The sequence below is a fragment of the Amborella trichopoda genome, chromosome 9 (genome assembly GCF_054954075.1).
Source record: "Amborella trichopoda isolate Santa Cruz 75 chromosome 9, AtrichopodaSantaCruz75HAP2 v2.0, whole genome shotgun sequence".
NCBI classification, from domain to species: domain Eukaryota; kingdom Viridiplantae; phylum Streptophyta; class Magnoliopsida; order Amborellales; family Amborellaceae; genus Amborella; species Amborella trichopoda.
The window spans coordinates 574525-592190 of NC_142344.1; the positions used below are offsets into that span (position 1 = coordinate 574525).

Sequence of the window (17666 nt, forward strand, 5' to 3'; positions counted from 1 at the left end):
AGAGACGATCTTCAGAGAAAAAGACCTCAGAGAAAAAGACCCCAGAGAGAGAAAATCTCTAGAAGAAAGTAGAGAGTCCAACTAAGTCCAACTACTATGGAAAATTATGGTCATATTGATTCACGAGTTCCCTCTCTAGATGAGGAGAACTCGAGATGAGGAGATGAAGATAATCGAATGAGTTCCCTCTCCAGATGAGGAGATGAAGATAATCGAATGAGTTCCCTCTCCAGATGAGGAGATGAAGATGATCGAATTTCTCGATCCTGATTGATGATCAAGTTTCTGTTACGCCATCCTGTGATGATCCTTTTCTTTTAGAGAGAGAGCCTCTAGAAAGAAAATAAGCCGCCTCTGAGAGAGAAGATCTTCAGAGAGAAGGCTCTCTTTTAGAGAAAGAGCCTCTAAAAAGAAAAAGAACTTTTTAAAAGCCTCTGAGAGAGACGATCTTCAGAGAAGAAGACCTAGAGAGAGAAAGTCTTGGAAGACCCAAGACCTATCTTCCAAGACCTTAAAGAGAGAAAGACCTATCTTCCAAGACCTTAAAGAGAGAAATTTATCATGGAGAGCCAAAGGTTAAATTTATCATGGAGAGCCAAAGGTTAAATTTATCATGGAGAGCCAATGGTTGTTTCTTGGAAGACCATGATTCCTATAAAATTTATCATGGATTTGATCACTACTCTGTTTTTTTTGTAATTTAGTATTATTCAAACTCAATTCAACTTGAATTTGAGGGGGAGTGCTGGGATATAGATATCTCGAGATATGGATATGTGGGTTCATATTGATATACATCATTATGTGGATGTAGATGTACATTTATATATCTCTTGATAAAGTTAGGTATCTAGAAGATAATGACCAAGTTAGGCTTTGGATCCGTAGATATAAGGCTAAATATTGTGTTCTCTTTTCTTCTCTCTCCATTCTCCATTCTATGCTCCCACAAATTCTAACAGCATTGGTCATGAAATGCTTTCATACATGCATCATTCTTGCTCTCATTCAATGAAATCAAATAATGGGTACAAATGCAAAATAGAATAGAGGTTACCTATGGGTACAAATACAAATTCATCCTGGCTCTCATTAAATAAAGTTGTACAGAGAAAAGGTATAGTGAAGAACTTTTACTCTTTCATACCAAACTCTCTCTCTCTGACCTCTTCATTTGAATTCACATCGAAAAGACCTCTGGCCATTAGGGATATGATAGTGAAATAATTTTTCCTCCTAATACAGTTATTTATTAGGAATAAAGTACACGAGATGTTGCTGCACCAAGCAAGAGATGTAAACAAAAAAACTAGGAACAATTACCATGATCTTCAACTTTCCAAAAAAATAACTTTAAAAAGTATCACAAATATGATCAATATTGAGAAAATTATGACAAGGTGGGCGACAAAATGCAGATGGACCTAAAAGAAAGCAACAATAAGAATTAAGAAAATACATGCTCTATATGAAAAATTGATCACCAAGAACTTCTGGCAATGCAAACAAATTACTATATCAGCCAAACCATAGCTTTTTGGCTACGAACAGTTTCCTCTCAAAAGGTTTACATCAATGGTGAAATACAATGAGTCTACTCCTTCCATACTGCCTTATTCCAAAATGAAAATAAAAAGAATACAATGAATATACTACTTCCAATATGAAAATAAAAAGAGGACAATGAATCTACTCCTTCCACATTCTCTCCTTCCAAAATAAAGAGTACAATAAATCTACTCCTTCCATATTTGCTCCTCTTGAAGACGTGAGAGATGACATGCTACCTAAAATAGTGAGATCCAACTTAGGTAATTGAAAGACCCTACAATAGACACAAAGTTCCTAGCATTATTTTACCACAATATGTGACATTGATCTAGGCTTAACCAAATAAGCCCATAGAACTATTTTGTTCCCTTAAAGAAAAAAGAGATCAAGATGCCCTAAAATAATGGTCCATAATATAATGTGAAAACTCTTGTGGCAGCAAATTAAAAAAAAAAGAGTATAGGCTTTATTCCCTTTTTTGTGAATGAGATGGTAGGGTTAAACGATAGAGAGAGGGGGAACAGGGCAGCCGGCTGAACCAGAAATGAGAGAGAGAGAGAGGGGGCAGCTAAAACGCAAGAGATTTTGGTCTTTTAATTGAGAGAGAGAGAAAGAGGCCCGCTGCCCCCATGACATTAGAGAGATAGAGTATTGTATTTCGTCAGGCTATTTGCATAAATTGTTTTGAAATAGCTTTGAAATCAAACCAAGAGGGGTCACAACCGTGAAAAGTCCACAAGGTGATCAAATCCGTTCCGCTCACCCCATTGGCATAGGCGGGCCGACCAACAATATCATTTTCTATATATATATATGGGTGTGGTTTGTATAGAGCCTAGGCTCTAAACAATCAAATTAAAGCCTACCTTCATATAGTGTCGAGAAATGTGTTTTCACTACTTAAAATACTTGTGATAGCCTTAAAATACATTTTCATCTTTATTTATAAAGTTTAAGCTTAAAAAATAGAATAGATCAATAGATATATGAAAACTTGAAATTTTATAAAATTGACAGTCTAAAAATGCGTTACAAAATACACTATTTCTAGAACTGGAAATCTATTTTTTTTCTCATGTCCATGCATCTTGATGTTGAGATGATCAATTTGAAGATATTTGGACATCAAAATAACCTCTTCTAATGAAATTTTTGAGGTAGGCTCAAATTTGATTGTTTAGATCCTCGGCTCTATATAAACTTCTCTCTCTCTCTCTCTCTCTCTCTCTCTCTCTCTCTATATATATATATATATATATATATATATATATATATATATATATATATATATTATGGGTGTGGTTTGTATAGAGCAAATTAGAGCCTACCTTCAAATAGTATCGAGAAATAGTTTTAATATTGAAAATCTTTGTAATATCTTTAAAATATATTGTCATATTTATTTATAAAGTTTAAAGATTCAAAAATAGAGATCGACAAATCGATGAAAATTGCACAAAAAAAAATGATAGTCAATGAGACCCATTTATTGAAAAGAAAACATCAACATAGTGGGTTTGGTTTTACATGATCAAGACGAATCTTTCCTAATAAGACGAATCTTTCCTAATTCCTTGCTATCATGTGATGTCCTTCCCCCCTTAAACAATCATTTTATAAGAAACAACTAACCAACACAATAATGTTTAACTCATCGGTATCACATATCAAAACCTATCAAAACCTCACAAGAAATTATTTTAAATCATTATCATTATTATCCGAATATTATTTCAACTATTTGGAGTTGACTACACAAATCATGTTGTGCTATCATGTGGTATCAAAGATCATACCCTCGGTTACACTAAAGGTTGCAATATCTCTTTTCACAGCTATCTACAAATCATTTTCCATAATAAATCATTTTATCTATTGACTTTACTCTTTGGGAATTTTGATGCAAGATTTGGGACTTTAGAGGCACCCCACCAGTTTCAGTCACCACTTTACAATATTACATGACTGTGTAGTTATTTATTTTTGCCAAGAGATTATATGCTCCCTCAGGAGCAAACTTACATTCACTCCCTCAATAAAATCCTAGCTAGGAGTATATCTAGGATACTAAATTTTGGTAATTCACTCCCTAGACTTGACCGATTCCAGTGTGTCTCCAATGCATCATAATATTTTCTAGAAATATAAATAAATAAACGAAAAATTTGATATAAGAGTGAGGCCCTTAGCCATCAAATTAAGGGGCACCTCAAAAATTCATTGGAAGAGGTTGTTTTGATGCTGAAAAATCCTCAATTGGATCATCTCGACCTCAAGATGTATGGACATGAGAAAAACTCATTTTCAAATATTGAAAATGGTGCATCATGTAATATATTATCTGGACTGTCAATTTTCATATTTTCAAGTATTCATAGATTTGTTCAATCAACACTATTTTTTAATCTTTAAAGTTTACAAGTAGATGAAAATAAATTTATAGGCCATCAAAAAGATTTATTTAAGGGTGCACCTTACTTTGAATCGTTTACCCATAAATAAAATACACACTATGCATCAGCCCAAAAAACAATGTTTAGGAATTTTTAGACGGCAAGATCTAAGTATTTAGGAGTTTTTTTTTTTTTTTAGACAATGCTCATCTCGTAAGTCTAAATAGATCTCAAAACTTTCCCGCTAAATAATTTTTTGTGCTTGAATTTGCCCGAAGGGGTAAATGGTATAGAGTGCTCCCGCATAAGTAATATCTGTCCCTTTCCATTTTGCGGCCACTATTGGTAACCCTAAAGAGATGCTGCGTATTGGAGGGAAATGGGAACCAACTTTGCACCATTGATTATTGAGGAACACCTAATGGCGATGACAATCACAAGTGTAAGTGATGGGATGGCGTGTCTTGTCTGATCTGATGAGAACTCGTGAATGAGAACAATGTATGTGAGTCCAAAGCCAACGCGTCACTCTTCGATCCCAAGGAAAAACCCCTGTCAAGCCGAGCTGGCTTTCTTTGTTACTGTCCAAAAATACAAAACCACCATAACTGGAGAGAGAGATTATGTGGACCATGGAGTCAACTTACCCTCCATGCTTCTTACTTCTTGGTGAGTACCGCTTGCCAGCAAAGACCCTCCTCTCTTTGTCTTGAGTCTTGACTATATAAGTGGCTTCTTCTCTCAATCTCTCTCTTGATTATTCGGGGTATTCCAATGGCAACAGTTCTGTCTCCTCTTCTTCTTCTTCTTCATGTTTTATCGTCACTCTTTCTCTCTCTTCATGTCTTTGTCTGTCTTCATACGGTGGCCGCTGCTCGAGTGAGGAACCTGCCTGAAGTGGGGTCGATTATAAGCCGTAGTTTGCTTGACAATGGTCTTGGATTAACTCCTCCTATGGGGTAGGCTTTTTTTCTTGTTTTCCTCTCTCCCTCTCTCTTCATTCTCATATTAACATTCATTCATTCTCTCTCTCTCTCTCTCTCTCTCTTGATGGCCATATTAGTATTGCTTTCCTTCTCTCTCTTGGATGCTCATATTAACATTGGTTTCTCCCTCTCAAACATGCTTATGGCCGGGTGGTGCAGCAAATCTTTATAATGGGAGTTATTTATTGAAAAATTATCGTAAATATATTTTAATTTTTATCAAATTTAAAAAAAAAAAAAATTCAACTTTCGTAAACTTCATCCACACTTTTTTTTCTCAATTTTGATATTTAAAATATTTGGAGTTATCACGGAATCTAAAATACCGTATAAAATAGGGAGCCATTACGGGTACTTAATATACTTAATGTTAGAGCTTCACAATAATACGACTACTGTGATGGCTATTTTGATAAAAAATAAAAATAAAAATTAAAAATTAAAAAAAAAAGCTATTTTGTTCGAGCACTTGCTATTATTGACAAGCACCATTGTTCGTAAAATCGCCCAATATAACCACTAACTGCTCAGTTAGATCGAAACTGGCCAGTGGCCGATTCCGGCTTTGGGCAATTAGAGTGATAGACCGGTATTTATAAAAAAAAAATAAAAAAAATGTATATAAATTCTCAAAAATAAAAAACTTGATTTTCAATGCATTTTTAAATATTCTATATGTCTTAGTAAATATCAAAAATTATTTTGGTCATTAATTCTCACTTTTATATTTTTCCATCTTTTATAAAAAAAATTCAAAAATAGCCCTTAAAAAATATAAAATAGGTTAAAATTCATTTTTTTCATTAATTTTCAACTTTATTTGAATGTGTTTCGTTTTAATCATTTTTTATATGCTTTTTATATTTTAGGATATTTTTTTTGTAATTTTTTTTTTTTAACACTTTTTTGACTACCTGAGACTTACCTGTTTAGAACGGTTGAATCGGCCAGTTTACCGGTTAAGTCCGTTAAATCTCTTCGAGACCATATCCGATTAACTATTCAGGTTCGATTTTGCCAACACTGCCAAACACTCTATACGCTATGATTAATGTCTGATATTGTTATCGATTTATATGTTAGTCTCCAAATACGTACATATTATACGTTGAGGAGGACGCAAAAGACTCAATTTTCTATCATATCCCTTCAACTTATTGAGTGGTTATTAGTGGTGCAAAAGTTCAGTGGTCTTAGTGACAAGTTTATTCCTATCATTAATTTGAGAGGAGCACTTGTGTTAAGTAATAAGATTTATTTTTACAAAAAAATTATATAAGGTTCGAAGAATGACCTCACCAATTCATCGGAATGGGCTATTATGATGTTACAAGACTTTCTAATTGATCCAAATGTATGAAAATAAATAAATAAATAAGTACCTTTTATATAGTTACCGCATAATGTCTATTTTTTAACGGTAACGAAGGTGAGATGCTTTCCTATTTTCTATTTTCAGTTACGTGACAAAATTTCTTATCTTTTTTTGTTTGTGGCATTCTTGTTAGGGATGGGTTTTTTTCAAACAGAAAGTATATAATGAGACAATTTCAAAGAAGTGTGTTTGGGGAAAATTTGTATCAGCATTGATACGTAGCTAAGTCCGATCAAAGTCCTCAAGTGGGAATTCCACAAGCACAGTGTAGGAAAATTTGGGTGGTTCAAATTCTAAGCACCTGGTTGGATCAGAATTACTTGGTTTTGGTCGGTTTTAGTGAATCAGCCGAGTATTTTAAAAAATTTCAAAAAATTTATATAAAATCTCAAAAAATAAAAGATTTTGTTTGTAAAGCATTTGTTAATGTTTTTGGACAAAACTTGGAAATTGTTTTGATCATTAATACTTATTTTTATATTTTCCTATCTTTTTTTAAAAAAAATAAGAAAAATAAGAATACCTCTGAGCACAAATTGATTATTTAAAATATATTTTTTATTAATTTCCAATTTCATTTAGATATGCTTTGTTTAATCATGCTTTAAATATATATTTTTATGTTTTATTAGATTTTTATATTTTTTTAACACTTTTTTAATAGCTCGTGACTTGCTCGGTTAGGCTGGTTTAACCGGCCAGTTTAATGATTAGGCATGTTGTACTGCTTCCAGCCCCATGTGGGTTAACTATTCCGGTTCGATTTTTCCTACACTACTCATGCGGCAACCCTTCTTGTCGTCTTCTCTTAATGTATGGGGTGATCAGGATCGATTCGAATTGGCAATTCAAAAAAAAAAATAATAGTTAAAATTTAAATAAGGGTTTATGGAGTGACGATTTAAAGGGGACCTAAAGAAATATTGGATATGCTCAAAAAATAGAAAAATAAATACCTTCCTAAGACTGGTCTGGTTTGGTCCCAACCAATTCTAGGTCTGGAATGACGATCAAGGTTTTAGGACAATGAAAAAATGTAATTTGAAAAAAGTAGGCTCTTTTTAATTAAATGAATAAGAAAAAGTGTTCACAATCACGATCCGAAATAACCTAGTTTTAGGACAATGGAAAAATGTAGTTTGAAAAAATAAGTTATTTTAATTAAATAAATAAGAAAAAGTGTTCACAATCATTTGTATCTATTAAATATGGGATTGAGCTGACCTTTCTCAACTTCCAAAAAGTTATTCTCAAAGTTATGTAACACATTCTGTTTGTCTGAGTTATCTACTAGTTATGAGTAATTGTAACTTTGTACCCTAAGTAAATAGTTTCATAGTATGCAATTGTAATAAACAATTGGAAACGCATGCAAATGAACTTATTATTTTACTCTACAATGGTAAGAAACACCCCAAATCATTAGATGTGAAATCTTTATGAAGTTAAAAAAAAATTTCTTTTTGACTTTGAGTATGGTCACTTTATATCATTCAATTTTGTCTACTAAAACAGTTTTTACCTTAAATACTTTTATAGCGTTTTTTGCTTGAGCACTTTCAATAAATAACTTTAAGACATAAAGGAAGATTTTAAATGGGGCTCTTTAATGAAGAGAAAAACAAATCATTTTCAAGATTCCTATTAATCTTTGTTAATGAAAATTCACACTTTAACTCTTGTATGAGGGTACCTACCATAAGAAATTTGATGCGATGATTTTCTGGCAATGCATTGGTTTTCCCTTTCAGTTAGTTTCAACAACTAGAAATTAAATTTAAGATGTAGGGTTGTGAATGTCAACAACTAACCTAATGCAATTGCTACATAGATTCAAAGTTAGTCCTTTATTACGCATCAAATCTCACCTAACCATCAAAGAAAAGAAAAAAAAAAAAAAGAATTGACTTAATTTTCTTTTTTATACATTTGTGGTTTGTAGGTGGAACAGTTGGAACCACTTCCACTGTAACATTAATGAGAAGTTGATCCGTGACACCGGTATGAGACCTATCACCTTCTGTTCCTTTCTTTCTCTAATAATTTTATCTCCAATAATTTTATGGGAAGTATACAATAAGATCTTTTATTTTTGTTAATGAAAAATCACAATCCCTCTTGACCGTGGATGTGAAATCAGGCGGCTATAGATGTAACATTGACCAAATTGGGTGTCTGGAGATATATCTTTGATTACGCTCGATGTCCGAGAGCCTTTCACGGACTATGCGTAAAGAAACAACATGTCCCCGATATCCAATTTTAGACCTTATACAGCATGGGGTATTTGTGTAAGTAAGGCCTCATTGTATACAATCCTTGATTCTTTTTTATAATCAATTTATTATCCTTAGGAATTTATTTTGGGATTGTATACAATGAGATCGTTTACCTTTAATATAAGAAGGTCACAATTACTTATAACCATTCGGTATAAAATCTAACAGCTTTGATGAATCACAAATTTCAAGAAATTGTTTTTCAAACTTTGGGCTTAGTCAAAAGAATAAATGCAGCCGCTCAACTTCACATCTAATGGTCAAGATTAATTGTGACTACCTTATACTAAATATAAATTGTTTCATTGTATTATTTTTTTTTGGCAGCTGATGCACTGGTGTATACTGGGCTTGCAACCTTGGGATATACTTACGTTAACTTAGGTGAGGCTGCTAATTAGCATTTCACTTAATCAAATTATTTACTCAAATAATGCCATAATTTTGGTGATAAAAAATTAATCGAGTGTATTTTGCTTATATCAGATGATTGTTGGGGGCAACAAGATAGGGACTCTCAGGTAAGAATGCATGAAACTTCTTGGAATAAATAATGGTTATGTATAAAAAGATTAAAAAAATAAATAAATAAAAAACAAGATTTTTTTAAAAAACTGAAATAAGCACCGGTGATACGAAGACTCGCACCTATTTGTGCTATTGCTTTTGTTAGTTGTTTAAAACAGCTAGCGTTCAAAGCCTCTCCAAGTCACATTTGTTCAAAGTTCAAACATGTAGGTGATAACATCAATTAAATGATGTAATACAGATTACTAATGTGGCCAAATAATTCCGTTTAACCTTGTAAAAGTCATCATTTAAGTTTAATTTCACTTGGGTACCTCTTTAAAAAGTATATTAAAAATAGTCAAATTGCCTCTATTCAAAATTGGGAACCCTAAATAAGCAACGTGATTTTAGCAATTTGGCCTGCTTAAGTGTCCTAAGCCAAATGACTATAAATCTGGTTAGTCAAGGCTAGCAACATGGAACTAGGTTTTACAATAAATAAGAGTGCGGTCTCTTTTTCTTACCTTGACCAACCAAGGGCATTAGGATAATTTATATTGCAATCTTTGAACAACTAGGGATATTATCATCATTTAGCTTTAGCCAATTAGGTGAGGTTAAATTACCAAAGTATCCATTCTTTTTCAGGTTTCTATTCTTTAAATAGGGGCAATTTGATCATTTTTAGCATCTCTTTTAAATAGATACCTAACTTGAGGGATAATGTGGAATGATATATTGAGCAACTTAATGATTTTGTAAGGTAATTTGACAATTTAATTGATGTTTTCCAAACATAAAATAGAGGAAGTGTAATGTAGGTTTAGTCCCTCAGAAGGATCTTATACCACAAATCATCAACCTAGCAACTAATCTAACCTAAAGATGAGCTCTCTATGATTTCTAGAAAAAGCAAGATCCTGGAATTGAACAGAGAATCAGACACTATTTTTCTGTATAATAAGATCCCAATTCAAGCTCAATATAACCTTGGAGAATAAACTTCTAATTTTGTTGTTAGCATACTTTTTTGAGGGATTGAACAAAGCATGTATTTCCAATTTCCAACATGTGGCAGGGCAACCTAGTCCCAAAAGCCTCAACTTTCCCCTCAGGCATCAAGGCTCTAGCTGATTATGTCCATGGGAAGGGCCTCAAGCTGGGAATTTACTCTGATGCTGGGTAAAACCCTTTCAACATTATTAGTGATGAACATGAGTCAAATTAATTTCAACTCTTAAAAAGTAAATTATGTTGAATATATGCTGAACAGAACAATATTTGGGACTTTTGTTGTAATATCTTTGTGGTGGCCTTTGGTATGTTTAGGAAACAAACTTGCAGCCAGACCATGCCAGGATCACTTGGATATGAGGATCAAGATGCAAAAACATTTGCTTCATGGGTAATGTATCATATAAAGGGAAGTAGTCAATAAGGCTGTTTACTTTCGGTATATAACTGTCACAATCACCCCTAACCATCGATGTGAAATTCGGCAATTGGCTATACTATTTTTAATCTGATCGCTTGGGGTATTTGTGACTTCTATGTACCAAAAAAATCCTCATTGCATACAATGGCTAATGGGCTTGGGGTATAATTGTGAATGGAACGTCCTATGGTTTTATCAAAATACCTTTAAGAAATGTGTATTTTACCCATTTGCAACTATTCCAACTTATGATTGATTTTATGGCTTTTGATGGGTATTAAAAAATTAAATTTTAAATATAAGTAGAATGTTAAATAGTTCATCTCTTAAGCGTATTTAGATCAATTTTTCTATTTTTTATACAAGAATGTCACAGTCACCTTTAGCCATCAAAAGTAGAAGCGGTTTAATGTGTGGGTGTGCTACTGACTATGTTCGAAATCTGAAAAAAATTCTTCTTGAATTCTATACAAAGAAATAGCACACCCCATACTGTCAAATTTCACATCTGACAACTAAGCATAATTGTGATTTCTTGTATCAAAGAAACAAACTCATAATATCAAATCCCAAATGCATTTTACTCTAATTTCCTTATAATATAATCTTTATTTTGCAGGGTATTGACTACTTGAAATATGATAATTGTAACAATGACGGCGTAGATCCAAGAGAGAGGTGATTATGTTTACACCAATATAGGAGGTCAAGAGTCCTAACACCCAAAATAACGAGCCTAACATAGAAAAGAAAAGTAAAAATGACCTTCACATGTTATATTTGGAGTGTCCCCCCACCCAAAGAAAGGGCAAGCTTTCTATGCTTCTTCTGCAACGTAAAATTTGTATACTTATCCTTATCCAGCCGTCCATTCTGAATACAGGGCTAAAATTGTCTCAATCACAATGTCACGTCTCTGTAGTATTTAATTTTTAATTTTTTTATATAAACTATTTTGACATCAAATTTTGGACTTCCAATCCTCTATTAAACTCACACTAGCAAAAAATATATATAAAAAAATATTTCCAATAAAATAAAATAACCAAAATACCACTGAAAATTTCAAGGGGTATTTTGATTTTTATATTTTATCGAAAAATTATTTCTAATATATTTTATAGGTGCGTCCCAATGAAAAGATGCCACGTACCAAATTTCATATTCATACAATTTACACAAAAAAAACTAAAAATAAAATACTTTGAGACATTGGATCTAAGATCAAACGATGAGCGCTCTTGATCAAAATTGGACGGCTGGATGGTAGGGGAAGCATAATCTTCTATGCTGTAATGGAAGTATAGAAACCTTTCCCCCAAAAAAAAAAACCCAAAAAAATAAAAAAAAAACCTAAAAAAAAGGGAAAAAAAGAGAAGAAGCTCATTCTATATATATATATATATATAAAAAAAAAAATGGAAGTGCATTCTAGTATTGAAGACGTTTTCACCATGTACTAAGTCTTTCTCATTTCTTTTGCCAATCAATCTAGGTACCCCAAGATGAGCAAAGCTCTACTCAACTCTGGGAGGTCCATCTTTTTCTCCTTGTGTGAATGGTGAGTTACAGAGTTTTCTCACTTCTTTTTTTCCCCTTTTTAGATCTAACAAGAAATTTGGACCACTGTACATAGCCCCCCGTTTCATTTTTTGGGAAAGCATTTCATAAGGCTGCGGCGCCCAAATCTCCCCGAGAAAACTTGTGGCGCTGGAGACTGAAAATTCATCATCAGTACTTCAACAAACATGAATCTAAAAATAATGATTTTAGGCCCTAAAAGTGGCCTATGTTGTAACATTTTCCTAAATTGTCAATTTTGAGTCGTTCTAGATTTGTCAGATTTGCATCAATTTTGGAGCTCCGTTTTGTCCGGTTAGGGCCATAAACAAATTTATAAGCCATCATGTTGTTTTCCCCCTACTAGATCTGAGTTTCCTGTCATGATTATGAGATACATCTATATGAAGCCGCGGCCTTACCAAATTCACACCCCTAATCTTTGAAGAGACTTAGTTCTGAATTGTTGCTCTTCACTTTTAATTTGCTCCTTCAAAGTGTAGGGGAGACCAAAACCCAGCGACTTGGGCACCAGCCATTGGGAATAGCTGGAGAACAACGGGAGACATCAAGGATGAATGGTCAAGGTATACATATATATATATGTACACTAAATTTGGAAAATATTTTCATTTTTGTAGTATGGAAGTGATGGAGATAAGCAAGCACTTTGACATGGTATTTAACTCTTATTTTAAAATCTTATATTTCATCCATGATCAAATCTCAAAATTTGGCCGCCTTGTGATTGTTTAATTTGGTTTTTTTCTCACTAGTATGACTAATACAGCCGATTCAAATGATGCATGGGCCAAGTATGCCGGACCAGGAGCTTGGAACGGTGAGTCAATTCCCAAAGTGAATAAGCCCCCACTTACTTACCCAAAAACAATATATATATATATATATAATCAAATTTGAGCTTACTTCAAAAATTTCGTTAGAAGAGGTTGTTTTGATTTCCAAATATCTTCAAATTGATCATCTCGACGTCAAGATACATGGACATGAGAAAAAAAAGGATTTCAAGTTTTGAAAATAGTATATTTTGTAATGCATTTTTTGACCGTTAATTTTCAAGGTTTTGAAGTTTTCATAAATCTATTGATCCACACTATTTTTGAAGTTTTAAACTTTATAAATAAATATAAAAATATATTTTAAGGCTATCACAAAGATTTCTAGTATTGAAACCACATTTCTTCACACTATTTGAAGGTAGGCTCTAATTTGATTGTTTAGAGTCTAAGCTCCATACAAACTCACCTTTTATATATATATATATATATATATATATATATATATATGGACCCTACCATTAAATCACAACTCTATTTCCAAATGATGCAGACCCTGACATGCTAGAAGTTGGGAACGGGGGCATGACAACGGAGGAGTATCGTTCGCATTTCAGCATCTGGGCTTTAGTTAAGGTTGTATTTTTTAAAATTTATTTTAATTCTTTTTTGTCTATCAACTTTAAGATGGTATTTATGTTTGGATTTCTTTTCCCCTTGAAAATCGATCAACGGGGCATTGTAAGGGATTGGGTGACCCTCATGGTCCACTGAGATTCAATCCCACACGGCACCAACGTTAGCGGAGATATCCAGCCATTTACTCTTGATCGAACGGTTGTGATTGAGCAAACGACAATATCATTCATTAATTATGTTCAAACAAATGCACCTAGCACAACCCAGTGACACTGTTCTTGACTCGCTCCTAGCCATTCGACCAAAATTGGATTACTATAGATCTCTAGACTATAATTTAAATTATATGTTTATGAAGACACAGAAAAGTTTCTCCAATTTAATAACTTTAAACCCCGGTAACTAAAGTTTTGAAAATTGGGAATTTTTTTAATTGTCCCTCTCTAAACGAAATAAACCAGTATAGATTTTTGTGTATGTGAATGCAGGCTCCACTTTTGATTGGATGTGATGTCGGGTCAGCCTCCAAGGAAACTTTGGAGATCCTTAGCAACAAAGAGGTCATCGCCGTCAATCAAGGTAATCAATGCTGAATAGTAAATTTTTCACCCTCTATTAAATTTTCCAATGCACTTTATCTTGGCACATAGTTGACATGTTGATACTACAAATAGATAAGCTTGGAGTTCAGGGAAAGAAGGTTAAAAAGGAGGGAGATCAAGAGGTACCATTTGCTTATATGAAATCAGTGATTCAAAATTCATCAATCCAACTCGAAATTGGCCGAGTCAGATCAGAGCCAGGAGGACGGGGATTCTAGATGAAAAATCTTAGAATTGCCCGATCTCAATGTTCTACTTTATTTTATTTTTTTTTGGTTTTCTTAATAAATGTTAGTCCGATTCCACTCAAGAATCATTCGAGTCAGACAAAGAGGATCAGAATCGGACCCTATTGAGGCAAGGACGATTCCAATTTTTTAAACACGGTTGTGGAGATGTAATCCTCTATAATTTTGATGATTTCTTACCTTTCATTTCGTTTGTTTGATATAGGTTTGGGCTGGTCCACTTAGTGGTGGAAGGGTGGCCATGATCCTTTGGAATAGGGGCTCCTACCAAACTTCTATAACTGCCAAGTGGGAGGACGTGGGCTTAAAATCAACAGCCACTGTTGATGCGCGAGATTTATGGGCGGTTAGACATGATCTCTCTATTTCTCTCTTTTGGTGTGTATGTGTGTCTGTTTGTGTGTGCGGAAGAAAATTATATAAAGTGGCAATTTTATACTTGCGAACACGAAGAAACAAAGGGAAATAACATAATAAGACAGTCTTGTCTGGTGCAAGATAATGAGGCAGCTAAGCTAAGGTGAGGTGTGTTATTGGCGATCGCTCAAACTTAGAGAAAATTTTCCTCAAAACAAATTGCAGAGAAATGGCATACACTAGTTGTATGGTTTTGGGCAATCATGAGTACCTTTACAAGTGAAAGATAACAGTCCCATTGTATGCAAACCCACATAACAAATAACAAACTCATTAAAAGGAATAGACATGAGCGTCTTTCTGAAAATCAGTGCAATGATCGGAAAAAAAAGATCACCAATCCATGCTTGGGAACATTTTTTGGGTTCCAAATAGCTTCCTGACATAATGTAGATTCACTCAATGTTCAGAAATGGCTCAATATTGATCATTAATTGTATGTTTGCATGCTCAGCTGAACTTGTTCACTCGTGTTTTGTTAGATGGCACATACATTCCCTCTTAGAGAAGTTTAAAATTCAAATGGCTCAATATTGCTCATTAATTGTATTCCCTCTTAGAGACGTTTAAATGCAAATGGCTCAATATTGCTCATTAATTGTATGTTTGCATGCTCATCTGAACTTGTTCACTTGTGTTTTGTTACCAACTTGTGATGTTCCCTCTTAGAGAAGTTTAAAATGCTACTTATACCGATAAAATTTTAAGAAAACTCCCCAATTTCATATGAAATGGCATAAACTTATACTATCTCTTGTGCTGCAAAATTTCAAATATAGGCAGGATTTCATATTCCTCCCCACAACCCAAGAAATTATTAACGTTTATATAGGTTTGCAGCCTTAAAATGTAGAATTAAGATGCAGCTAAAAAATCATCATAAAATATTATTTGATGTTGGAAAACCTTTTAATTGATCATCTCGGAATCAAGATGTATAAATATAAAAAAAAAGAAAGAAGAGAATTCGAGTCTTAAAAATAGTATATCTTGCAACACATTATCTGGACCATCCATTTTTAAAAAATTTATATATTTATAGATGTACTTGATTTGACCTACTTTTAGAGTTTAAAATTTTTATTATTAGATATGAAAATGGATTATTCGGCCATTCTAAGAATTTACAGCAAAAACAAATTTATGATAAAATTTGGAGGTGTGCCTTAATTTAATGGTTTAAAGTTCCAACCTTATGCAAACCACATCCTTACTAAAATTAAAAAGTTTTTATTTTAAAATATTTGCCATTAGATATAAGGAAGCCACAATTAGCATTGACCATTGGATATAAATTGGTTAGTTAGAGGTATCCATTGACTAAGCTTAATGCCCAAATGAAGATTTTCAAACTTCATGGCACACCTTAAATTGTCAAATTTTACATCTGACTGCTATAATTATTTATGACCTTCTTGTATCAAAATAAATGGTCTCATAGTATTTAATCCCAAAATTATCAAAATATTGTCACTCTTTCAGGCAACTCCATCTAATTAATCTTGGTTTCATCAGGGTTCGATGGTCGGACGGCCCAGATTTACTTTTTCTTGCATTTTGAAATTTTATGCTTGCCTCAACACAACTAACAGGTAATTTACAATTTTTGCAGCACTCAACAATGTCATCCATCAAGGGCCAATTGACTGCCACTGTAGATTCTCATGCTTGCAAAATGTATGTTCTCACACCAGTCAATTAGTGGAGGAGCATAAACCCTAACCAAAACATAAATTTCAAAGATAAAGATGGAAAATAAATCATCTGTCCCCCTCCCCCTATGTAGGTGGTCTTCATGTTAAACCCATTAAAGAAAGCACTGCTGTGTATGTATTTTATACTTGAAATAATGTTTGAAGTGGGCAAGAAAGATGGACACAAGTTATGTAGAATGGATTTGTACAGCAATTTATATGCAATGAATCATTGGGGAGTTCCAAGAGCTATGTGTTTTTCATTTGATTTCCTTTTTCCTTCTTTTTTATACATTAAGGGTTTGTACATGAATAATTATTTCAAACATTAGGCTCAAGATTCTAAATCAAGGTTTTGAAAAATGCCAATCCAGATTGGAATCGTTCATCCAAATGCCAACGAGAGATCAGTTATTATAAGTGTGAGGTTCTAAACAATCAAATTAAGGCGCACATCAAAAATTTCATTAGAAGATGTTGTTTCGATGCCCAAATATCCTCAAATTGACCATCTCGACTTCAAGATGCATGGACAGGAGAAAAAAAAAAATGAATTTCAAGTTTTGGAAATAGTGCATCTTGCAATGCATTTTTGAACCGTCAATTTTCAAGACTTTCAAGTTTTCATAGATATACTTGATCTACACCATTTTTTAAGCTTTAAATTTTATAATTAACGATGAAAATATATTTTAAGGCTATCATCAAGATTTTCAGTATTGAAACCACGTTTCTTGATACTATCTGAAGGTGCGTTTTACTTTGATTATTTAGAGCCTCGGCTCTATACAAACCGCACCCATTATTTAATATCTTTTGGTTTAATTTTAAAAATATCTATCAAAAGACACATTATTGAGTTGGAATGGTACAAGTGATAAAATATTGAATAGTCGATCGCTTGTTGGTATTTTGACAACTTTCCCCGGTAAAAAAGTGTGGCGTTTTAAATAAAGAATAATTATTTCATGCGGGCTGGACCGCATTCGTACAGTCCAGAGGTATAAATCATCCATATTAAAGATGGTTGCAAACAGGTGGTCCACCTAAAAACAATTATAATTAACAGTCCAAATACTTTATTGATAAATTATTATTTCTAGTTTTTAAAAGTTATTTATTTATTCATATCCATGATCTCCATGTTAAACATTATATATTCTCTAAAAATTGGGATCAA

The 17666-nt window shown here is 33.2% G+C and overlaps 1 protein-coding gene across 7 annotated transcripts; it reads left to right on the forward strand.

Moving 5' to 3' along the window:
- Positions 1-4699: 4699 nt before the first annotated feature.
- On the forward strand, positions 4700-16736 carry LOC18438395 (alpha-galactosidase). 7 transcript variants are annotated; one of them, XR_016040891.1, is made up of 15 exons: positions 4700-4903; positions 8248-8306; positions 8912-8968; positions 9071-9105; positions 10173-10276; positions 10424-10499; positions 11149-11207; positions 12025-12090; positions 12588-12767; positions 12866-12930; positions 13440-13522; positions 14014-14104; positions 14200-14249; positions 14581-14721; positions 16405-16736. XR_016040891.1 is itself a non-coding variant. In XM_020670003.2 (15 exons), the coding sequence occupies exons 1-15, from the start codon at positions 4719-4721 to the stop codon at positions 16492-16494; spliced, it is 1236 nt and encodes a 411-aa protein (XP_020525662.1). In that variant the 5' UTR covers positions 4700-4718; the 3' UTR covers positions 16495-16736. The 7 variants fall into 7 exon arrangements, 3 of the variants coding, with proteins under 3 accessions (XP_020525662.1, XP_006848642.1, XP_088702944.1); XR_016040893.1 differs by having other exon boundaries at positions 12588-12676; XR_016040890.1 differs by having other exon boundaries at positions 12593-12767.
- The last annotated feature ends 930 nt before the right edge of the window (positions 16737-17666 follow it).

Excerpts from the sequence above, each read along its gene's own strand:
- LOC18438395 (XM_006848579.4), top strand. The coding sequence starts at position 4,719 with ATGGCAACAGTTCTGTCTCCTCTTCTTCTTCTTCTTCATGTTTTATCG. Across the intron at positions 8,307-8,911 it reads GAAGTTGATCCGTGACACCG|CTGATGCACTGGTGTATACT; the intron begins GTATGAGACCTA and ends TTTTTTTGGCAG. Across the intron at positions 10,277-10,423 it reads GGAATTTACTCTGATGCTGG|GAAACAAACTTGCAGCCAGA; the intron begins GTAAAACCCTTT and ends TGGTATGTTTAG.